General features: G+C 45.8%; 1 protein-coding gene across 1 annotated transcript in view; it reads right to left on the bottom strand.

Moving 5' to 3' along the window:
* The window catches only part of TRAM2 (translocation associated membrane protein 2), a gene marked incomplete at both ends in the record, with an annotated part of 74,310 nt that overhangs the window by 9,721 nt on the left and 39,496 nt on the right, over positions 1–25,093 (bottom strand). The window contains 3 exons of the mRNA XM_084259593.1: positions 4,632–4,748; positions 5,187–5,296; positions 24,419–24,482. Coding sequence (XP_084115719.1) covers positions 4,632–4,748; positions 5,187–5,296; positions 24,419–24,482 — 291 coding nt within the window. The remainder of the gene's footprint in view (positions 1–4,631; positions 4,749–5,186; positions 5,297–24,418; positions 24,483–25,093) is intronic.

Here is a 25,093-nt window from a genome sequence, read left to right as displayed (position 1 = left end):
GGGACTGTGCAGGGAGGTGAAGGGCGGGAGCGGGGGAGCCAGAGGAAAATGACTCACTGCCTTTTCCAGACCTTGAGCCAGCAGCTGCCTGAGGGAGGCCTGGGGCTGTGGGTACCCTCAGAATCCAGGCACACCAAGTATCTGAGATGACAGGAGGCTGGGGGAGGAGGCAGAGCAAGCATCTGTCACCCATCCAAATCCCACCCGCCCCCAGACACTGGCAGAGGGTCTGGGAGCTTTTGATAGCCTCTGTTCGCTTCTGGTTCTTTCTGAGCTAAGCAAGGCCTGAGCAAGCTAGGACACCCCTCCTGTTCCCTCAGCAGTCTTCCCTCTCCTTGTGAACAGAAAGAACCACAGAGACGGCAGAAACCAGTCAGAACAGACAGTTGCTACCTAGATTTCAAAGAAACCTGTATCATTTGCCTTTTAGGAACTAAAGATATGAAAAATCTGCTCTAAGTGATGGGTTAGTAGAAATCAGTCCTGACCCAGGCACCAGTATCAACAGTATTCCCTCACCACGTTCTCCCTGAGCACAGGACATCAGGTTTTAAAATATGAAGTGGAGGGGCCTCCCTTCTGGCGCAAGGGGTTAAGACGCAACCTATGAAGCAATCTGCAGCCTGTGTAGCACCAGTTCGATTCCGGGCCAGCCAAGAGAGCTACCCACACGGTGCAGCAGACCTCTCCTGACTCAGCAGTATACTTCGGTCAATCTGGCTGCTCTGTTCTCCACTCGGTCTCTGGTGAATCCTCTCACCGCCCCCCCCCCACCTCTGGTCTGTACCCCAGGTCTTGCATGCATAAGTAAATAAATCTTTAGAAAAAAATAAAAAGTAAAATACAAAGTGGGATACCCTAGGAAGTTAGGAAGGGAGACCAACTGCCCACCTACCAGCTTTCCTCAGCGGGGTGTTCTGGACCAAGGACTAGCAGTTCAAGAGAGACTAAAAGAAGGCAGCTGACATTCTTACAGTTACTGGTTGGCTCAGCTACACTGCCATCACTCTTCCTGTATAAAGGTAGGGAGAATGGCCTGAATCAAACACCAAAACAAGATTGGTTCTTTCTGGGGAGAAGGATTCACTTTGACTTTCTTTTCCAACTTTTATGTATTGCTCACTAAAAAAAAAAAGCATCTATGGTGTTTATGAGACTATTCATTATTTTAAAAATTGTTGAAGGCTGGAGAGAAAAGTGACATTTGCAGGTCTTCATTCTCACAGCCAAATCTAGCAAGCACTGACGATGTTGCCGGGCGGGAACTGCAGGGGCTGCAGGGAGCACAGACCTGCTCTCAAGCAGCTCAAGGCCTCCTGAGGGAGACAAACAGTTGAGAATATAAACATGTAAGAAAAACACTGTGGTAAGGGGTACAGGATATAAAATGCAAATTGGGGGGAGGGTTGTGGAATTTCCCTGAGGGGGTAACCATTTAGGTGGTTTCTTGGATGGCAAGAAGGGTTGGACAGGGGCTGTCAGGGGATGGAGCACCTGAGCAAAGGCCAGGAGGGAGGGGAGCCAGAGTAGCAGAGGGGAGAACATGGGGCTGGGTGAGGGAGAGAGGCACAAGGTGGGCCAGGCCCAGATCCCAGGAGTGAGAGAGGAAAAAAAAAAAATTACACTCTAAGTGGCAATGGTGCTGAGAAATGGGTATGCATGATTTAGTTTACATCAAAAAAGATCAGCCTGTACCCCATTCTTGTATAAGTAAATAAATATTTAAAAAAAAAAAAAAGTGAAAACATTCTCCTTCTAGAAAGAAGATATGCAGTGATCCAGGTAAGAGAAGGCAGTGGTGAGGACTGCAGATCAGGGATCCTCAACCTTGGCACTACTGACATCTGGGGTTGAAAACAGGTGTCCCCCTTATCCAAAAGTAAGGTGATCCTCTTTGGCTACCTGTGGGTCTTTGAACATTCAAAAAAATTATTCCAGGGCCTCCCTGGTGGCGCAGCGGTTGAGCGCTGGGTTGCGAAGCTGCCCGCGATCTCTGCGGTGCTGGTTCGATCCCCGGCTGCTCCCCAGCCACCGGAGGAGGGTCCCACATGGCGCGCAGACCTCTCCTGCCGCCCGCTGCTCCCCTCAGCAGTGTACTTCGGTCCTTCTGCCTGCTCTGCACCCCGCTCTGGCTCTGGTGAATTCTCTCACCCTCCCGCGCTTCTGACTGTACCCAGTGCATGTATAAACAAACGAACAAACAAATAAATAAATAAATAACATGCCTCTATAAAAAAAAAAAAAAAAATTATTCCATATAAATGAACTAGGTAACAGTGTTCCCAGACCCCCTGAATATTACCTATCAAATCACACCAAAGCTCTACCTTCTAACAGTGGGCAGCACCTGTAATTCTTTGTTGTGGGGACTGTTCTGTGTATTGCAGAATAGTGGGCAGCGTCCCTTGTCTATACCCATGAGATGCCAGTAGCACATTATCACATGTCCCCTGGGGGAAATTCTGCCCTGGAAAGAGCCGCTGGACTGGACATGGGGGTGTAAGCAGAAAGCAGCCAACAACCCCAGTGTGCTGTGGAGGTGGAGTTTGCAGGACCTGCTTGCAAGCTGACTGTGGAGGGTAAAAGACAGAAGAATCAATCAAGAAGAATGTGCTTCATAGGGCCTCCCAGGTGGCTTAGGGGTTAAGTTTCAATGCTATCACCACTGTAGCCTGAGTTCGATCCCTGGCCAGGGAGCTAACCCAAATATGGTTAGACAGGAGCAAACCTCTCCTATCCCGCCCGCTGCTCCCCTTAACAGTGTATTTCAGTAGATCTGCCTGTTCTGCTCCCCACTCTGCTTTGGTGAATCCTCTCACCCCCCACACCTCTGGACTACATCTCAGTTCTACACAAAAATAAAAAAAAATGTAATTTAAAAATGTGCATAACAGAAAAAAATGGTTATACTGCAGCAGATTAGTTTGTCTTCTCCTTCAATACTGTCTTTCCACATGCAGTAGGTGAGGACCGGGAGTTGGGGTCACTGGGGCTTCCCAGGATCCCCTAAGCCTCCATTTCCTATTTCTGTTGAGTGAGGAATGGCTCTCTCCATAATCAAAGCCTGTTATGAGCTTCCCCCAAAGAGTGTGACATGTTCCCAAACTAACGTGCTTCATCATCTCAGGCCCTTGTAGAACTGAGAGCAGCACAGACAGAGCAGCTCAGCACTTCACACTCTGGAAGGGTGTGAACTGCTGGATGTTGGCCTCCAAATCTGGTCTAAATGTGTCCCAGCTGGGGTGGAATGTCTGGGGGTAGAAAGGGTAAAAGTGATTCAGAGATGAGGCAATGGTTTTCAGATAAAGGTCTGGGTGCCCTGAGGCTTTGCTGCCTCAAAGCAGTTCATGGTGTCCCGAGGCAACATGACCCAAGAGGGCTGGGGGAGGCTGCAGTCCAGCAGTATCTCAGCTTCCCTGGGCCAGGACGCACACTGCACAAAAAGGGGGGTGCCACGACACAGACACTTGGAAGTGCACATCCCTCCGCCCCAGACAGAGCAAGATGGCAGCCCAGCGTCAGAGGACACAAGTCTCAGACTTCTTTTAAAATCCCTCGTGTTCTGTTTAGGAAAGCTGCTCTTGATGAAACGTAACAGAAATGAAAGCAATGTACAAAAGGACATGCAGGTGCCTGTTTTGAGAATATGCATTTCGCCTTCAGCTCTGGAGACAGAGTTCCTTAGGAGGTGAATGTCATCACTGTTGCTGAAGAAAGAACGAAGAAGGGGGTAAGGGGTCAGTGGAAGGCAGGGAAAGAGATTTCTTAAAGGCCACAGGATTTTTCAAGCTCCAGGTCTGGGCTTCTCATAAGATAATTCTAGCTCATGAGAAAGAGACCAGGTTATAGACAGGGTCGGGGCGGGGGAGGGAGGGGTTGCTAATTAAACACTTTCTAGCATGACAGACCAGGCTGTGTTACGGTGAACCCCAAAGGACTAACATTTCTCTGTAGCAGGGAATTTTATTCTATCAAAGGTTGCTTGAAATAAGAGTCCTATTGTGTAGAACGGGGAGCTAGATAAATTCCTGCTCCTCTAGACGTTTGTGGGAACGGCCCGGGCTCACGGGATCTGGTGTGGGGACAAGGTGATGCTGGCCTTGCTGGCAGGAGGCCAATGTAGTAAAAAAGAAAGCACCCTAGACTTGGAACCAGGCCCCCAAACCCAAGCCCCATCCTAGCTACCTCCAAACCACATGACCTCGGACACATGCAAAAGAAGAAGTTGGGGTTCTTCAATCTACAACACGGGTACCAAAACAAACATAAAATTCATCTGACAGGCTAGTATTTGTAGAAGGCCTAGAAGCTGACACAGTGCTATGTCAACATGTGGTATCATTACTGTCACACTGCATAATAACTACGCCAAGTGTTTATATTTGGACAAAAATGACTCTCTCTAGCCATAAACTGGCATCGTATCATATCATTTGGCCTCTCTCTCTCACCGCGATACCATGGGGATGCAAAAATAGTTTCAGCTCTAAGAAAGTGCCCCAAGGTTCCCTCGTGCTCTTTATGCTTTTTCTCCCCCACTAAGCCCTTCCCAGTCAATTCAGTAGCAGCCCCAGGACAGTGACACTGCCTGGCCGTCCAGGCTCGCCCTTCACAGCCCCAGGCCCACTCACCGTCACCACCACGTAGAAGCACCATATCACCGAGCTGAGATGAAAGACGACCAGCTGTCCAGACTCGTTGAACTTATTGTGTTTGACCTTGGAGAGATGAAGCCGTTTGCTGATTTTCTAAAGAACAGAAAGAATCCCTCTTATTAAAATGTTTGTCTTGGCAACAGGCAGGTCTCGATTTCCTGTTTCCTCCCCTTGAAAGGGCTGAAGTTTGAAGTGGTGTAGTGTAAGCCTACTGTGTGTGTACAGCGCTTAGTTTACAGCAGGCATTGTGAGAGGCGGAAGAGTAATGTGAAAAGAAAACAAAACATCCCACAGACCAGACGGCCGCAGCCCTGTCACATTTCAGGCAGCTCTCTCCCCGCATAATACTGGTGCCCCAAACGCTGAGTAAAGGCTATAAGTGGGGACAGGTAAGTCCAATCAATAAGACCCACCAGGGCATGTAAATAAGGGGAAACTGGGTTCAGGGTTGCATATCCCCCCCAAAGCGAGCTCCTCCAATGCACAGCACCTCCCCAGGCTTGGACCTCATACTCCAGACACGTCACTTACATCTAAAATGTACTCCTGAACCACAGCGTGCAAGATGATAGTGATGAAGATGTAGAACAAGATCGTGACCAGGTCCTTCGGGCCGTAGTGGTAGTGCATGGTCTCGCTGTCTGTGGGGGTAACCAGAGCCACATCAGCATCCTGCGGCGTGGAGATGCTTTGAGACCCTAACTGAAGAGACCTGAAGGAGAATGTGCATCAAGTGCTTCCTTTCTGCTGCAACCCTACACTCAGAAGAAAGAAATTTTGCCTGAGAATCCCCTCAACCTCTGGACCTGGCCCAAAGGAAGTGCCAAGAAAACCAAACACACCACATATCCCAATGGTTCCATCTCCCAAATCTGGGGAGAAGAGCACAGTGGTTAGGAGCCAGGCACTGGAGACACCCACTCTCCACCACTCCCTTGCTGTGTGAGCACAGGCAAGTGATCAACTTCTCTGAGCTGCAGTTTCCTCCCTGTAAAATGGGATGATAGCATGGGGGTTAATGGTGTGGACTCAGAAGCCAGAGTTTGTATCGAGTTCTGTCATTTAGTTCCCATGTGACTTTGGGACACTCTACGTGTAAACTTTTGGTGTCTTCTTCCCCTAACCGTAAAATGCACTGTCGAATGATTATGAGAATTAGATGACTTAATAAATGCAGTGCCTAGAACAGTATCTGGCACTAGTAAGCGCTCTATACATATTTGCTACCATTTTTGTTATTATTGGGTTATTGTGAAGATTAAGAGAGCTAATTTGTATAGAAGATGCTTATCACAGTGCCTATAGCCATGGTGAGCGTGGAGTAAGTGGTTGTTTATGGAAATATTATTTAGTAGTAATAAATTAAGCAGAATCCCTGCTATAGGTTTGTAATGCTCTGCCATGGCAGCCTCTTTCTTCAAGGACAGGAGACGATAGATGCCCTCATTCCATTTGTGGGCTGAGGGGCTGCCAGAGTTCCTGACGCAGCCAGCTCCCTGCTGTTCTGCAGCCTCCTCCCCATGCAGACACAGGACTGCCCTTCCCACCGCCATCGTCCTGAGTCACACACATGAGTCATCTCTCTTTGCTGATGCACTGGCCAGGGTCAGTGAGTCTCAGAGCCGAACCACACAGAACAGACTGGGTCACTCTGAGAGTCAGCCCAGCACCTCTACCACACTGTGGGAGGGTGTGATGGGGGAGTAGGGGTGAGGGGTGATGGGATGGGGAGATGACAGGTGGCAAGACAGCAAGCACATGAACTTTGAAATCAAAAAAACTTTCCTTTTTCCTCACCCCCCCCACCCCCGTGTCCACTCTGTGAGAGGCCTGGCTAACTGATAAAATGGAGAGAAAGGCACTGCCTCTGACTTCAGAGTCCACAGACTAGTGAGGATATGACAGAAAAATGTACAACCACCGCACAGATCGGAGGCAAACAAGCAGCAGATGCAGTGAGGGCCGAGCAAAGGAGGTGAGGTGACAGATGAGGGTGAGGGAGGACATGGAAACTCAGGAGTAACTAGAGGAGGCAGGTGTGCAGATCCTTGGCTGAGGAGCAGCATCTTCAGAGGGTTTAAGGACAGAGGCTAGAGGGCTGGGGGCAGTGGGTAGTCCTGGTGGTGAGTAATGAGGTCTGTGAGCCATGTGGGAATTTCAGGATAAAGTATGGACTTTATCCTGCAGGCAACAAGGAAACATCGAAAATTCAAATTCAACAGAAAATGATGAAATCTGTGTTTTAGAAAGTTTACTCTGGCAGCCATGAAGAGTGATACGCCTGGAGGTACAGACACCAGTTAGGCCGCTGCCATCACAACCCAGCAAGGAACAGAGGGGCCTGGCTAGAGGAGATGCAGAGGAAGGCTGGCAGGGCAGACAACTGTATGATGAAGTGACTGACCCACGCAAGGGGCTGGGAGCTGGCAGGGGCACCAGGCACCAAGGTCAGGAGAAGACACTGAAGGGGAGAAGAGAGACTCAGGTGCTCGTTTCTGCTCTGCCATCTGTGAAAATGGAATTACATTTTTCCTACTTGCTTTACAAGGAAAGATCATGCATCATATTCTGAAACAGTAAAATACTAAACATGTAATGTTTTATCATAAAGACCAGCATTTTTAGATAAAATGGGACTTACGCTCAACCAAACACAGTGCAGACAGTGTAATAATACTGACAAGACATTGGCTTACCCATTTTATGAACTAGTCTGGGTTTCCTACCACTCTTCACTCCAAATACTATGGTTCCAAAAGATATGCCCAGGCCCTTGAATCTTCCTTGAAACAAAAAGGAATGTATGACTTCATACATCCTTTCTTTCCTTCACTGTTGAGAGCTACACACTTGATTCATCAACCACTAGACCAAGAGCAAGAGGCGTGAACAAGGTGGGCACGGCCCTGCCTTCATGAAGCTTAGCAGGTGCCGAATTCTCATCTATTTGAAACCCAGAGGCCAAAGAACTACAACTCAATAATGACAATGACAACACCCGATTAAAACATGGGCAAAGGACTAGGATATACATTTGTCCAAGACATACAAATGGCCAAAAAGGAGCTCAACATCACACTCATTAGGAAAATGATGATTTCAAAATCACAATGAGACGCCACCTCATACCCATTAGGATGACTATAACTAGAAACAAAAAAATAACAAGTATTTGCAAGAGGAATGTGGGTAAACTGGAACTTTTGAGCATTGTTTGTGGAAATGTAAAATGAAGCAGCTACTATAGAAAACAAGAGAGTAAAACCAAAATTACCAGGTGATGCAGCAATTTCACTCTGTACATTATCAAAACAACTGAAAGTGGGATCTTGTAGAAATACGGGTACAACCATGTTCCCAGCAGCATTTTTTACAATAGTCAAAAGGTAGACACGACCCACGTATCCATGGATAGAAGGATAGAGAAGCGAAATGTGGTCCATGCATACAAGAGGAGATTATTCAGCCTTAAACAGGAAGGAAATCTTGGCACAGGTCTTGGTATAGATGATCCTACAAACCAGCCATAAAAAAGCATGACTGCTTCATGTGAGAGGCCTGAAGCAATCAAATTCCTAGAAACAGAAAATAGAATGAACTGGCACAGAGGGGAAGGGGAGTTTCTGTTGAATGGGTACAAAGTTTCAGTTTTGCAAGATGAAACGATTTCTGGAGACTGGTTGCACAACGAGAATGTACTTAACACGACTGAATTATAAGTTCATATATGGTTAAGATGAGGAGTTTTATGTTCTATGTACTTAATTTAAAAGAACAACACACCAGGGGCTGTGCAAAGTGTTCTGAAGTGGACGGAAAACTGAAGGGAATAAGGAACAGAGGCCTCATTTACAGGTGCCAACAGAGGCTGGTTTGGCTGGCAGAGAGGGCAGAGGAGACCAGGTATGCAGGGGGAGGGATTGGTAAGGGCATAACCCCTTGGGGAACATCCAGGGGGACATTGGCACCAAGTTGAAGAAGAGAGGTGGGCAGGCTCCAGAGATGAGAGGATGTCACAAAGGACCCCCTATAGGTCATCTGCATCCAAATGGCAATGGAAAGCTGAGGATTTCTGTCCCATATTCATAAATATCCTGCCATGTGGAGAATGGGTTAGAGGAGCAAGTGTGGAAGTCGGGAGGGCAGTTTGGAGGTGCCTCTGGGTATTTCAGGCCAAGGGGGAAGTTGGTGGGTCCCTGAACTAGCTTTGGCAGAGCCATAGGGAGAAGACAAATTTGGATACACGTGGGGGACAGAATTCAAAGAACCAGCTGAAAGACCAGCTGTGGGGAATGATTCTAAAGTTCCTTCTGGAATCTCATCTGTATTCTTTAACCTTCCTTCACGGTGTCAGCTTTATTCAGTGTATGTTATCCCTTTTGTTCCCCACAGTCATATCATAAGATGGGCAGACAAGGAAAGAGGGCTCAGAGTTAAGGGCCATGGGCCCTTTCTCGGGGCTCCCAGGAACCACTGGCCCAGTCAGCTACCAAAGCCATCTCAAGGTCAATACAACTTCTTCCCTTTTTCCCTTCCCTTGCCTCTTATCCTTACTGTCAATAAGCCACTCCTTCGATCTCTTTCTCCTACAGTCATAACAAGCAGCATCAAACACAATATTCGAAAGCTATTCTTTGAAAAAAGGAATGCTTGCACACTGTTGGGAGGGAGAGGATTACACTGGTCCAGCTTCTATGGAAAATAGTATGGAGGTTCCTCAAAATATTAAAAATAGATCTACCACATGACCCAGCAATTCCACTCCTAGATATCTCCCTGAAGAATGCAAAGCACTACTTAGAAGGGACAAATGCACTCCTATGTTCACTGCAACCTATTTACAATAGCCAAGCTATGGAAACAACCTAAGTGCCTAAGGACAGATGAATGGGTTAGGAAAATGTGGTAAATGTACCTGATGGAATACTATGCGGCTGTTAAAAAATGAGATCTTGCCTTTTGTGGCAATGTAAATGGAACTGGAGGGGGTAATGCTAAGTGAAATAAGTCAGAAGGAGAAAAATAAATAGCAAATGATTTCACTCACATGTGAACTACAGAGAAACAAAACAAGGGAAGAGTCAAAATGAAATCAAAACAAACTCTAGAAATCTGATTGCACAACTGAGGCTACCAGAGGGGAGGGGTGGGGAGTGGGGAGAAATGGGAGTAGAGGGCTCAAAGGACTATGGTGGAGCACTATTATGCCTTGGTGGTAGGTGTGGTGTGGTAACATACATCTAAAGAGATGTGAACCTGCACCCCCTAAATCATATACAGTGATGTAAACCCAAGTTACCGCAATTAAAAAAATACATATTTTTTTGGAAGCTGTTCTCTGATTCATGAATTATCTCTACTGCTTTCCCCTTACCTGCTATCTTCCTAATTTCGATCACACTAGGAAAGTAAACTGGTGTGCTGTCTTCTGCTTTCCATGGAGCTATGGAGGCTGAAATTACATGTTCTTCTAGGAGGCTATAAACAAAGTAATGTCTTTGAATTTTTTTTCTTTTTAAATATTTAATTGCTCACTAATTCTTATATAAAAAAAAAAATCCTCTCCCTACAAGTGAGAGCTCTGTAAGGACTGCCCCTACCCAGCATGAGCTCTCAAAAGGAATGGCAATATTTTTCAGAAGCAGAAGCTTCAGCACTTCTCTCAGCCATTAGGTCAGTGACTGGTCACACAGCTACGGGGACCAGGTGGGTAACAAAGAGGAGCAAGCAAAGCGGTGCAGGGGTCTTAAGAGCAAGCACAGGTCTGCTGTGCTAGACAGATAACACTCCTAACTTCCACAACATGTTTCTTACTGTTCTTCTTTAAACACATTATCCTCTCGGTCTATCTTTCACATTTCTACTTTCAGGGAGGAAGTTAAGAAATATCCACTTCCCTTTTAACCTTAGCAAAGGAAAAACAACAGTTATGCTAGGATAAATGGCAACTGACAGGTAGCCTCAGTGTCAGGGACATATTAGAGAGGAGTGCCAACTGCAGAACACTAGGGAGCACATGGCCCAAGAGGTGGAGGAGGAAATGGAGAAGGTGCATCTCAGCCACTGTGCCCAAGGGAAGGGTGCAGCAGAATGTAGCCAGATTGCCAATATTTCAAAAGCCAAGACATTTTTACATGAAATCATCTGATTTTAAAATGGTGGTGACTAATTCAAAATTTTAAAAAACACTTTTTGGGCCAATACCAAATTGGCCAAAGAAAACACGTCTGTGGGCCAACTCCAACCATAAGCCACCAATTTGCAATCTCCAGCCTAGCCATCCCCTGACGCCTTGCCAGCACCAATATCTGAGCCTGCTTCTGCCATGCAACCCCTGGAGTATGTCCATTTACCCTCTGTAGAAATTAATCCAGCTTTGGAAGAAAGCACCTTTGATAAAGCTCCTCCCACTCCGGATGAGCTACCTATGTCCCATCAAAAGTCACATTTGCTTTTCTTATCTTGCATCATAGTTTAGAAAGACAGCTAAAATAATCAATAAGATTCCTGGCAATTCTGACAGCCTCTGTTATTAGCTGTTCCTTTTTGGGAGTAACATTCTTATTGACATCCTGTTTTCCTTCCTATGAGTAATAGGTGTTTTCCTGTTTCCTTTGGTGTCATCTGTAAGCAGCTTCTCCCTTCGTCTTTACATGTTCTGATCTTGTCCTGGTGCTACTCTGTGTCCCTGACTTCCTCCTGTCACCTGCGCTAGTTGCCATTGCTGTCCTATCCACTTTTCAGATCCCCTTAAAGTCCAGGCATCTGCCTTTGTCCGAAAGGAGTTTTATTTTATTTTTTTAAAAAGATTTATTTATTTATTTCTACAAGCACTGGGTACAGTCAGAAGTGCGGGAGGGTGAGAGAATTCACCAGAGCCACAGCAGGGAACAGAACAGGCAGACTGACGAAATACACTGCTGAAGGGAGCAGCGGGCACGGCAGGAGAGATCTGTCACGCCATGTGAGACCCTCGCCGGCGGCGGGGATTGAAGAAGCGCTGCAGAGGCTGCAGGCAGCTTCGCAGCCCAGTGCTCAAGGGCTGTGCCACCAGGGGAGGCCCCGAAAGGAGTTTTAAAGAGCCATACTGCCCGACATGGATGCTTCATTCCTGCCTGGTTCCTTCCCTAAGCCCTGTAAACCTGGATTTGTAAAAAATCTACTTTCTACTTGGTTTCTGTGCTTACAGCCAAGTCTGCTTTAACATTATTTCCAAACTTTTGCAAAATACATAAATCTAGAATTTAGAAGAAGGAACACCATAAGCAAAATCAAAAGGCAAATGATCACTGAAGGGAAAATACCATTCAGATCATAAACAAAGGACCAACCTTGTTAATATGGAAAAAGCTTCTAGAACTCAAGGATAAAAAAATAAAGAAAATTCCACAGAAAAATGTGCAAAGGATATGAACAAACAATGCACAGACAGAAGAAACACAAATGGCCCTTCTACATGAAAGAGATGCTCAACCTTACACAGAAGAGAAATGCAAATTAAAACTACAATGAGCCACCATTTTATACCTATCAGATTGGCAAGACTCCAAAGCTTGACAATACACTCTTGCTGAGGCAGTAGGGAAAAAGGTTCTCTTTCACACACTGCTGGTGGGAATGTAAAAAGTACCACCTCTTTGGAAGGGCAATCTGGCAGTTTCTATCAAGATTAGAAATGCACTGACCCTTATATGAAGCAATTCCACTTCTGGGCATTTATCTTACAGCCAATACCTGCCATATTCAAAATGACACGCGTGCCTTGTCAGGCAAGTCCTGGGACCCTGTGTTCAATAAACTGATGGAAACAATGTAAGTTGTTTTCACTTATAGGGAACTGATTAAATAAGCCTTAGTTGTGACTTAGGGGGCTGCTGGAAGTGTGGCTGTGGAACTGAGCATCAGCCTCATCTGTGAGTTTAGCCATGAACTTGGCTTACCTGGCTACCTCAGGTCTATGGGATCAGAAACTTAGAGTATGGTCCAGAAATCTGGGGTTAACAACATCTCCAGAAGGTTCTGATGCACTCTAAAATTTAAGAAGTACTGATGTAAACAATGGAGCTGTTTTTCAAAAAATCAGAGAGATGAAGAGCAAAAACCAGAAAAATTGATGAGGACAGTGGGTGTGGGGAGGGGTTCTGACTAGAAGGGGCAAGAGGAAGCAGGGGGTGCTGAGTCCTGATCGAGGTGTTGCTCCCCTGGCGTGCACCTATGTAAAGAGCTATCCTGAGAATAGGTATGCTCCCACACGTAGCAGATGATGCTCTCTACATGCTGATATGAAATGATATACAGGATACATTTTTTTAGTGGGGAAAAAAGCAAGGTACAGAGCAGAATATATAGCACTCTGACTATTTTGTGAGATGGAAGAAAAGAAAAATGTGCATTTGCATTTGGGTAAAGAGCACTGAAAGGTGAAATGAGAAATTCTGGAAGGGAACATAGGAAACAACAGTGACTGTCCACAGGGCCAAGGGTGTCAACTGCAGGGAGGACTGGTGCAAACATGACTTTCAGTCTGTGGCTTTTTGTACAGATTTGTGTCTGAACCATGGAGTTCATAGTCTACTCAAAAAAGGATCTTTAAGCACATAAATCTTTGAATTCTTCTTACTTTTCTTCAGGGTGTCTTTCCTACCACGACGCCGTATTTTTTTTCATAAGGTCCTAGACCAGGCCTGGAAAGATCTAAAATTCATTTCTGGAGCTATCATCATCTATCATGTGATCCAAGGTCTCTCTCCATGTTTCAGGGTACCTCTCCGACAAAGGGATGGACACCATCTACAATTGTCCCCCCTACCTGAACCACAGTTTCACTTTCATGTTTCAGTTACCCTCTGTTAACTGCAGTGCAAACATACTATGCACAACAGGATATTTTGAGACAGACAGGCACATTCACATAACTTCTGCTACAGTTTATTATAATTGTTCTATTTTATTATTGGCTACTGTTGCTAATCTCTTACTGTGCCTAATTTACAAATCAAACTTTATCATAGGAATGTATGTACAGAAAAAAACAAAGTGTATATCAGCTTTCATTGGTATTTGTGGTTTCAGGCATCCACTGGGGGGATGGAATGCATCCCCTAAGGACAAGGCGGGCTCTACAGTGCCCTTACTCACAAAGCTATAAAGATGAAATAGGTAACTGACTTATTTATAAACTGTAGAGTGCCACACAAATATATGTGATCATTATAACTGTTTCTAACAGAAAGAATCAGAAGCTAAGGGAAAAGAAGATAGTCACGGTGCAGTACACACGGTGCTAATTTAGAATAAACAGATACTAACAATGACTATACGCCATGGACTTGCTCCCTGCCAGGCAGAGTGGTGAGCGCATCTCATAAGTGACCCCATTTACTCCTCATGAGAATCCTGAGTATCCTCAGATACAGACATGGCAGCTGAGGCTCAGAGGTCAATAGTAACTGTGCCCCCAGGAGCTGCAGCCCCCGGGGGAGAGTTGAACCAGCACCCTAATCATTCTGCAAATATCAGGGGTCAAGACCACAGTCTCCCCACCAGGTCTCACTGATTCATGACTGTCCATCAAATCACACAGAGGCGCATGAACTCCAAAGGCTTGCCCAGACTCTGAAGTTTCAAGGAAAAGAGAGGGCGGGACTGAGGACGCTGCATCAGGCCTCCCAACCGGCAGGCTGCAACCCCAGGGTGTGAACGGCAAGCACCATCACAGGTCTCACATGCTCATGCACACAAGCTATTATGGGCTCAACTGTGGCTCCCCCTTCTCTCCTCCAACAACAAAAAAGGTATGCTGGAATGAAAATCACCAGTACTTCAGAGCATCGCCTACTGGAAGATAGGATATTTTTGTTTTTTCCCAAATTATGTCTATTGAGGTTTCGCTCAAGGGTTAGATGTATCGCAGGTTTATATCTTTGTAACCACTCCAGGGGCTGTAGGTTCCAACCTCTACAAATGTATATTTTCACGCCCTGACCACCACCAGGGCCCCAAGAAGCCTCCACCATGTTCCACTGGGCCTCCTCCCTTCCTAACTCCCATCCCACCAGCCTTCCCAACAGGTGGCCTCAATTTTGCAGTCAGATGTTAAAAGTTCATTATTGGCTTGGTTTTAACAGCTGCTTTGTCATGTTTCTGCATTCCACATGCAAGTGAGATAATCCAGTATTTGTCTTTCTCCTGACTTATTTTGCTTACAGAGGTCATCAAGTGAAAAACACAGCCATTAGGGTGAATCTTAATCCAATGTGACTGGTGTCCAAATTTCCTTATCAAGAGGGGAAATTTACACACAAGACTGGAGGGGAGAGGCTGTAAGGACACAAGGAGAAGACAAGACAGCCCCCTACAAGCCAAGGGCAGAGGCCTGGACCAGGTCTGTCCTTCAAAGGCCTCAAAGGAACCTACTCTGCAGATACCTTGACCTCAGACTTCTGGTCTTCAGGAGCGTGAAACAACACATTTCTGTTGTCTGAGCCACCCAGTCTGTGGTACTCTGTCATGGCAACCCAAGAAAACTAACACACAATCCTCCCTCTCTTCCCTGCCAGCCTGCCCAGAAATTAAAGATCTAGCTGAGGAATCTTCAAAGTTACCATTGTATCCTCATATTGCATGATTTGGAATATATGAATATATATTCACTAGTTTCTAGCAAGTCAAGAAGATAAGGAAAAGATAATTTCATGCTGTAAAAAGATGTAGCAAAAAAAAAAAAGAGAGATGCATTAAAGAGAATTTGGAAATAAGGGGGCCTACCTTCTAAAGAATTTTCTGGCTGTACTAACCCCCTTATATAACAAGAAAGACATCACACTAACTGCTAGGTGCCAAACACACACTCAGGTCCCCCTGCAGCTTACAGACCTGAGACCTTACTCACAACCCACTTGGACACACACCATGAGGCCCGTGAAGAAGGCCTGTGGCAGGGGGAAGCATGAACTTTAAAATCAAAATTCACTGTGAGCCATAAAGGAAGAATAATTCTTCAAAGGTCACAAACAAATAAATGAAAATCTAAAATCACAGCTGTTTAAAAAAAAAAAACTGGGATAAATATGAGAATACCAACAAGGCCACTATTGAATTAGAGTCAACAATTATTTCAGTAAAAACGATTGCATATGAAAAAAATTATCCTAGCTGGTTAGGAGAAAAGATGTGATCAGGAGAGATGAGAATGTGAAATAGTAAAAACGTGGGGTGGGGTCTGGGTCCAAGGGTGCATGGGGAGAGGGAGAATGGACAAGGATCCCCAGAAAAGACCAGGAGACAGGGCCCTAGGGACCTAGGGCTCAGATGACAGACCTGGCTTCAGGCCACTGTTCCCACGCCCCAGGCTGGTTAACAATCAGCCACAGCAACTCAGAGGCTCTACTTACTTAAAGCCCTGGAAGCTCCACATCCAATGGGGTGCAATCTCTGGGCTGTAACCGGAAACTGGGTAGAAGTGAGTCTAGGCGCAAGGAGTCACTTCTCAGGTGCTGGTTACCCTGAACTCAAAATTCACTGAGCTGACTGCTACAGTTTGGGCACTTTTCTGCATGATTGTTTTATTTATTTATTTGTTTGTTTGTTTGTTTATTTAAGAATTATTTATTTATTTTTATACAAGAGCTGGGGTACAGGCCAGATGTGCGGGAGGGTGAGAGGATTCACCAGAGACAGAGTGGGGAACAGAACAGGCAGACTGATGAAATACACTGCTGAGGAGAACAGCGGGCGAGACGGGAGGTCTGCGTACCATGTGGGGCCCTCCTGGCCAGCCAGGATCGAACCGGCGCTGCAGAGGCTGCAGACAGCTTCACAGAGCGGCGCTAAACCGCCTGTGCCACCAGGGGAGGCCCAATTGTTATATTTAAATAATAAGTGCCACGGTCTGAATTTTTTGTACCTACCCTCCATCCTGCCCATTCACATGTTGGAATCCTGTGAGCCTAATGTAATGGTGCTCGGGAGAGAAGCTCAGCCCACGAGGAGGGAGCCTGATAGAGACCCACAGAGCTCCCTCACCCCTGGTACATGTGAGGATATAATAAGAAGTCTTCAGCCTGGAAGAGGCCCTCATCTAACCCTGATCTCGGACTTCCAGCTTCCAGAACTATGAGAGATATGTTCTCTTATAAATAAGCCTCCCAGTATGTGGTATTTTGTGAGTGTAGACCAAATGGACCATGATGTGAATTTAATCATAAGTTTCAGTTTACTGGGAAAAAAAAAAAAAATGAAGTCCAGGGCTGACTATATTTCCTGGCTTAGATGCTCCCCACAATTTTCTAGATGGCCAACAAATGGGACCAGGGATACTGCAGACTCCAATTTTTCTTCTCTTATTTGTACAGACAGGAGGCTGGTGCCAAAGAGGCTCTTACTGGCTGTTTGGCCCAGGGCCCGGGGCAGAGCCAGGTCTCTGCCTGGTGGTGGGGTCCCCTTTCTGCCTGCTGTCCCATTTGACAAACCCAATCTTCGCACAGGTTCCCTGGGCTTTAGTGCCTCGTGGGATATGAAGGGCCCAGCCCGTCTTCTGCCCTTTACTGGTTTATCCTTGAGAAGGTCAGTCAGTGCTCTGTGCCTCACATTTAAAGGATTGGCCCAGGCTAGATGAGTCTCACTGTCCTCTAGCGGGAAGGCCATAAGCCCAGGCTGGGTAGCCTTTGTCAGTAATCAAGTAAGGTTTCCAACTCCAGAGCCACTGTTGCCCACCTGTCTCTTCCCTTTTTTGTCCCCCACAAGCTCATCTTACAAAGAGGGGGCTCAGTGTGATATGTGATGCCAGTCTTTCAAGTACATGATAGAAGCAGGAGATGAAGAGCAATTCCTGCCAGCCAGGACTGGAAACAAAAACACACTCTGAGCTCTGAACAAAGGCCTTCGGCTGAATGAGGCTTTAAAACCATCTGTCCGCAGTTGTTTTTACGAGGCACTGTGTCTCATCCTAGAGGGGACTGTGAGACAATGGCCAGGCTATGGTGTGGGAGGTTTCCAGCCACCGCATCTCTGGCTGCAAAATGCCACCCAGCAGCTGGAGGCGCTAAAGCCAACTGGGGCCAACAGAGCCAGGGGATGAAGCCTGCTCATCTTTGGTTTCTGCAAAACAAACCCTTCTCTTGAAGAGGTCCCACATCTGCAGGTCTTCTCATTCTAGGGGTGCAGTGACAGGGGACTCGGGATCAAAGCTGCCACAAAGCCTGGTCTGGCATCTGAGCCCTGCAGTCCCGCAGCCCTGTCTCCTGGTCTGTTCTCCTGGAGCACCTTATTCTGTTCTTCCCCTTCTCCCCATGGATCCTTGGATACATGTGGGGATCCCCCACCCCACATTTTTACCTCTTCATATTCTCATCTCTCCTGATCAAATCTTTTCTCCTAATGAGTATAATTTTTTGTTGTATGCAATTGTTCTTACTGAAATAAATTTTTTTTAAGATTTATTTATTTATTTCTACAAGGTACAGTCAGAAGCGCAGGAGGGTGAGAGAATTCACCAGAGCCAGAGCAGGGAGCAGAACGGCAGACTGATGAAGTACACTGCTGAGGGGAGCAGCGGGCGGCAGGAGAGGTCTGCGCACCATGTGGGACCCTCCTCTGGTGGCCGGGGAGCAGCCGGGGATCGAACCGGCGCTGCAGAGGCTTCGGGCAGCCTCGCAACCCAGCGTTCAACCGCTGCACCACTGGGGAGGCCCCTGAAATAATTTTTGTCTCTAATTCAACAATGGCCTTGTTGACATTTTTGTTTCTACCCAAATTTTTTTCCAAAAAGCTTTCATCTTAGATTTTTTTTTCTTAATATGTGATCCTTGAGGTATCAATGTCAACACTACTACAACTCCCACCCTTCCCACTCTGCCTTACAAGTGTGTTTGTGACTTCCCAGGGAGCTGCAGCCCAGCTGGCAACCAAATCCACTCAATGCTATAATGCTATTCCTCACTTTCTTCCACCCCTCAGACCAAAGAGTTACAGAAAAAAACAAAATGGGTAGAGAACAGAAAAGAGTTACTGGACTTAGTGGGTTTCCCCAACTTTACTTTGAGATTAGAAACTCAAGGTCACCTGAAAGCCTACCTGGGGCTTTTCACACAGGGCGCTTAGAGCAGGGCCTCTGGTCTTTAATGGACCTAGGAATCACCTGAGAATCTTGTTAAAAAGCAGGTTCTAATGCAGTAGGTCTGCTGCGGGCCTGAGAAGCCATGCTTCTAATGAGTTCCCAAGTGGAGCCAATGGGGACAATTTGAGTGGCCAGCACTTACGATGACTCTCAGGTGTTCCTGTCTTCAGGAGGGACCATCACTCTCAATTTTGCAGATGAGGGTTAAGTGGTTTGCTCAGGACAATTCCGCAAATTAGTGGCAGCACTCAAAACAACCTTGAAATGCTTAGCCCATTTAGGGGTCACTTGTTATAGATCAGAAAGGAAGCCACAGGCCTTCAGTCTGTGGAAAGAATCAAACCTCTATTCTTTTCTGACCTTTCAGTGTCTTTATATTTCTGGCCATAATACCAGATGCTTTATGGTATTTTAAACAGAAAGAAGACTCACAGTGTCTAGTGGTAAGACCAGAAACCTGACATTTTACTCATTGCCAGAACTGGGCAGGGTGTATGGTTGCCAGATAAAATATAGGATAGGCAGTTAAACTTGCATTTCAGAGACACAAGAAATAACCTCCTAGTACAATTATATCTCAAGCATACTTTGCAATATACTCGTACTTTATAAAGCTGTTTAGCCTTATAAAGTTTTCAAAATTTTTTTAAAAAAGATTTATTTATTTATGCATACGAGAGCCAGGGCACAGACCAGAGGTGTGGGAGGGGGGTAAGAGGATTCACCAGACACAGAGTGGGGAGCAGAACAGGCAGATCTACTGAAATACACTTCTGAGGAGAGCAGGGGGTGAGTCAGGAGAGGTCTGCTGCGCCGTGTGGGTAGCTCCCTGGCCGGCTGGGGATCGAACTTGCACTGCAGAGGCTGAGGACGGCTTCACAGGTTGCGTTTTAACCCCTTGTGCCACCAGGGAGGCCCTAAAGCTTTCAAATTTAATTGGTGGTCCTGGATTTTTATTTGCCACGTTGGACAACCCTAACAGGGTAGTAAGCAGGAACACAGAGAGTAGGGATTTGCTACCAGGGAACATTTCCTGCTTAATCACTGCTGACCTTAAAACCACAAGGATGCCAGCGTGGCAGGCCTCCACTAGGATGCACAACCCCTCTTCCAGTTCATCTCTCTGATGGAGCTTCATTTTCTTAACTAGCTCTTCATAATGTGACAAAAGCAAACATTTATAGCGGGCATTATGAGTTAAACTATGTCTCCGCAAAATTCACATGTTGAAGTTCTAATCCCCAGACCTCAGAACGTGACCTTATTTGGAAACAGGGTCTTTGCAGATGCAAGATGAAGAGGCCATAATAGAGTAGAATGGGCCGCTAATCCAATAGGATTGATGTCCTTATAAACAGGAGAGGTTTAGATCGGGAGATTGACAGGCACACTGAGTGAATGCCGTGTGAAGACTAGTGATCCCCTGCCACCAGCCAAGGCAGCAGCAGTGTAGAGGCCTTACAAGGGCCCTCCCTACAGCCGGCAGAGGGGGACAAAAGGGGCCAGGCCCGCAGACACCTTCATCCTGGACTTCTCACCTCCAGAACGGTGAGACAATAAACCTCTGTTGTTTAAGTCACTCAGATTGTGGTACTTTTATTGCCACAACCCTATAAACAAATATTAGGAACTGGGAAGGAGAGATTAGAGAAGGAGAGGGAGCAAAACAAAGCAAGTAGGGCACTCACCAATATTACCACTGGTTACACTCCACAGGACTTGAAGACCTCTGCTGAGGGAAGACACGGGGTTTTACAAATGGTAGGCCACTTGTATGAACAGCAAACTGCTCTAGTAAAATTTAAATTTTAGAAACCGAGTTGAGGAAGTTACATGCTATTTAAAGAAGAAGGCTTGGGCCTCCCCGGTGGCGCAGCGGTTGAGCGCTGGGTTGTGAAGCTGCCCGAAGCCTCTGCAGCGCCGGTTCGATCCCCGGCTGCTCCCCAGCCACTGGAGGAGGGTCCCACATGGTGCGCAGACCTCTCCTGCCGCCCGCTGCTCCCCTCAGCAGTGTACTTCGGTCCTTCTGCCTGCTCTGCTCCCTGCTCTGGCTCTGGTGAATTCTCTCACCCTCCCGTGCTTCTGACTGTACCCAGTGCTTGTGTAAATAAATAAATAAATAAATTTGCAAAATTTTTTAAAAAATAAATAAATAAATAAAAATTAAAAGAATAAAGAAGAAAGCTTGGCAATCAGGTTTTACAAAGAGGACACATTCTCAAGCACCTCCAGCCTTAAAAGAAATTTGGGGAAGGGTTTTATTTTAAAAATCTCAACCTCAACAGACCCATTATTGTGAACTGTTTTTTCCCATGAGAGGTTTGCTTTCCTGGGTGCTCACAAACCAAACCTTACCCTTATGAGGTTGGTGATTAAGGCACTCAAAACAAAATTAAGCCGGCTATTCTCATTTCATTGTCTCTCTTGATTACTTATTTGCTAGTCATATTTTGAATAGCCCCAAATGGCAAAATTTAAAGACAAGATAGGCGACTTAACAATACTTTATCCTCTCTTTCTAAAGTAACTCCAACCTCTTGATTCAGTATGGAATATAATGTACCTTCACCTTTACACAGGCCTTATTCTGGCCTGGAGGGGAAGAGCTCAATAGCTCCACCCTAGAAAAATGCCAATCCTAGCTGGCCCCATTCACAATGGCCAGCGTTCAGTTACTAGAAGATGCCAAATTGTTTGGTTTTCACTTGAGATCTTCCCCTGTGCCTACCTAGATTGTTCTTTCTTCTGCCCACAACCCCTCCCTATCACCCCACACAACTTCCCACACCAGCTGGGTTCAAACATCAGCTTCTCCAACATCTGTCAACCTCATTTAAATTTCCTTATCGGGGCCTCACTGGTGGCACAGGAAGTTGAGCGCAGCACTGTGAAGCTGTCTGCACCTCTGCAGTGCAGGTTCGATCCCGGCCAGCCAGGGAGATACCCACATGGAACAGCAGACCTCTCCTGTCTCACCCACTGCTCCCCTCAGCAGTGTATTTCAGTCAGCCTGCCTGTTCTGTTCCCCACTCTGTCTCTGATGAATCCTCTCACCCTCCAGCACGTCTGGCCTGTACCCCAGTTCTTGTATGCATGAATAAATAAATCTATAAAAAAAATTTCCTCATAGCACAGTCTTGTCCTTTTCCTTCTCTTTCCACCACTATAATTATTTATTGTGTACTTGCTTATTCTCTATCCCACCTCCATAATGGTAAGCTCCATGTGTTACTATTCGCTTGCCATGTGGTAAGCTCAGATGTGTTTTAGAAATTACACTTCAGCACAGCGGGCACACAAATATTTGTCTGAATTGATTGATAAATTAATTATTCAAAACAAACAAATAAAGGCACAATATGATGAACTGTGTGAGCCTCCAGAGCACAGTGAGGAGGGAGCTCTGACACTAGAGATTCCAAGTCAGCCATGTTGCATGAAGTCGCTTCTCCCACTGACCCTGAGATGGAAGCTTTTAAGATCTCACTTGTGGGCTGAATCAACCTTCTGATGATGGACTCATTTTACAAGTTCATCCTACAATGAAGATACACCTGGCTTCATGCTCATCAACTATTGTGGTATCCAGGACACCACAACTCACTGAAATTAATAAAGCAAAGCTGGGTAATGATCTGGCATCCTACATCAATAGGCCTTAGGGAGAAATGTAATGGAAATACCAGCATAACAACTGACAGCTAGACATCACTTTATAAATTAATAATTGGCATTCTGACATTTAAGAGAAGTGTATGCATTTCATATTTTTTTTTTAAATTTAAGATCTATGGGTCACAGAAATTAGATGACAAGGGAGTATTTAGGCAATACACATATACAGTCTTTTAAGTGTATATACTACTTGACTCAGAAACTCCAGTAATAGGAATTTATTCTAAGAAAAGAACAATGAATTCATGTAAAAATTTAGTTACAAAAATGTTTACTGTAGCACAATAAAAACTGGGAAGATAAATAAGGTATTGAATAAGTAAATTGTGACCATCCCTACTCAAACATACCCTGCAGATTTTCAAAATGTCTTTGAATGGAGTAATTAATGGCATGGAAAAAAGGTTCATCACACACTAAAAGCAAAAACAGTGGGTTAAGAATACTCCAAAATGTTAGCGGTAGCTCTTGCTGGGTGGTAAGATGATGTGCGATTATTATCTCCTTATATTTACCGGTCTTTTATAAATTTCCTCTGATTTTTATAAATTTCCTCTGATTGTCATACGCCAATTAAACATTTTGAAAAATATTTACTTAAAAATAAACTTGAATCAGTTGCAAAAAGACAAATACTGTGTGATTCCACTTATGAGGTTCCAGCATCGTCAAACTCAGAGACAGAGAGTGGAATGGTGGTTGCTGAGGGGGATGGGAAGTGAGTGTTCAGAAGCAAAGGGTTTCAGTTCTACAAGCTGAAGACTCTGAAGAAAGATGGAGACAGCAGCACAGCAATGGGAATGCATTTACTGCCTCTGCCCCCAAAACACACACACACCGTACATTTAAAATGGTCAAGATGGGGCCTCCCCGGTGGCGCAGCGGTTGAGCGCTGGGTTGTGAAGCTGCCCGCAGCCTCTGCAGCACTGGTTCGATCCCCAGCTGCTCCCTGGCCACCGGAGGAGGGTCCCACATGGTGCGCAGACCTCTCCTGCCGCCTGCTGCTCCCCTCAGCAGTGTACTTCAGTCCTTCTGCCTGCTCTGCTCCCCGCTCTGGCTCTGGTGAATTCTCTCACCCTTCCGTGCTTCTGAGTGTACCCAGTGCTTGTATAAATAAATAAACAAATAAATCTTAAAAAAAAAAAAAGATGATTCCACAGTGAGAAAACTGGGTTTAAGATTCAATAAAAAAAAAAAGGTCAAGATGGCAAATTTTATGTTACGTGCACTGTATTAAAATTTAAAAATAAAAGTGTATCAGTAAATCCGAAATACAGCTGGGTTTAGTAGCATCTCAGTTACAAAGATTTTCAAGAGACAGGAATAGAGAAGGCTGAATTTGAATTCGAATGCATGGCGCTCAGTAAGGCAAGCCACTGTGTCCACCAGGGCCGCTGAGAAGAGCAGGCATCTGACTTGCCCATCCCTCCATTCACAGAGTTTTCCTTCTCTCTCAGCAGTGTCCCTCAGTTTGAGTCTCAGTTGAGGGAACTGAGTTGGCTGCCCGAAAAGTAGGACTTCCCCCAGAGCCTGGCTACAGGGACTGCCAGGAGCAGATGAGTCTTGAAAAGATTTGAGACTATTTCCTCCATAGGATTTGCCTCAAGCCTGTTAGCTGTTGGTGGAGCTAGGCAAAGAAAGGAATCTTACCCTAAAGTCCAGACAATTCACCCCTCTTCTGCCAAATGAAGAGCAGAGGCCCAGACTCAACACAAGCAGACACCAGCACTTTGCCATGGAGACAGAGGAATGGCCTTTTGGGTGATGCAACCTGAGAAGCCCCCAGTTGCAGAGCCCTGAAGCAGGGCTGGACATGGTTTACAGCATAACACTGTATATCTTAACAGTAGTAGGATGCTGGATGCTGAGTTTAAGTAACTAGAAAGATCATACATATACACAGGAAGAGGAAGTGTTCCAATCCTTCCCAGTTAATAGAGCCAGGGATGACACAGACAAGTGTTCTCCTTACCTGCTGTAGGCACGCTAACATTATACTGAGGTAAAATAAATAAGAAGGCAGTCTTGGCGGTGACCTGTAAAATAAAGGAAAAAAGTTCCAATTTAGCTTCTCAGTCACATCAAAAGAAACAAGTGGAGCTGCTACCAGCCCCGGACAGGTCTACCTAATACAGCATGAACAACAGTTTTTGTCCCACTTTTCAGTAGTGATATCCATCCCAACACCTACATTAAAAACAAACAAAACAATCCTGGGTCCTGGAAGGTTTCTAGACTTACAGCCACTACAGATGGATTGAAACCACCTGTGTGACAGACTGAGCGCTCACATGTCGGGGGACACATCTCCATTCAAGCATCATCCATTTATTCAAGTGCTTATTAAGTCTGACCCAGGTACCCAGCACTGTGGAAAGCAGAAGCTACCAGAAGACAAGAACACAAGCCTGCAGGAGCTGAGGCCCTCGCTGAGGTCTCCGTAGCAGGCAGGTTACGTCCACACTGGATAGCAACCCTGAAATTCTGAACCTGAGCTTCAGAAACAGAGTTCCAGCTGCTGGTTTCACATCTACTCTACTGCAGGGCAGGAGGCACCCACATTTGGTTTGCTTATTTTGAAAGCTGCCTGTAAAACTGTAGCTGCTCTGTGAAAAAAAGAAAAAAAGTGGGGAAGGGCTGGCACTTG

This window comes from Talpa europaea, assembly GCF_964194135.1.
Source record: "Talpa europaea genome assembly, chromosome: 2".
Lineage (NCBI taxonomy): Eukaryota > Metazoa > Chordata > Mammalia > Eulipotyphla > Talpidae > Talpa > Talpa europaea.
The sequence above is the reverse complement of the archived record's forward strand: the minus strand, read 5'-3'. Positions and strand labels throughout refer to the sequence as shown.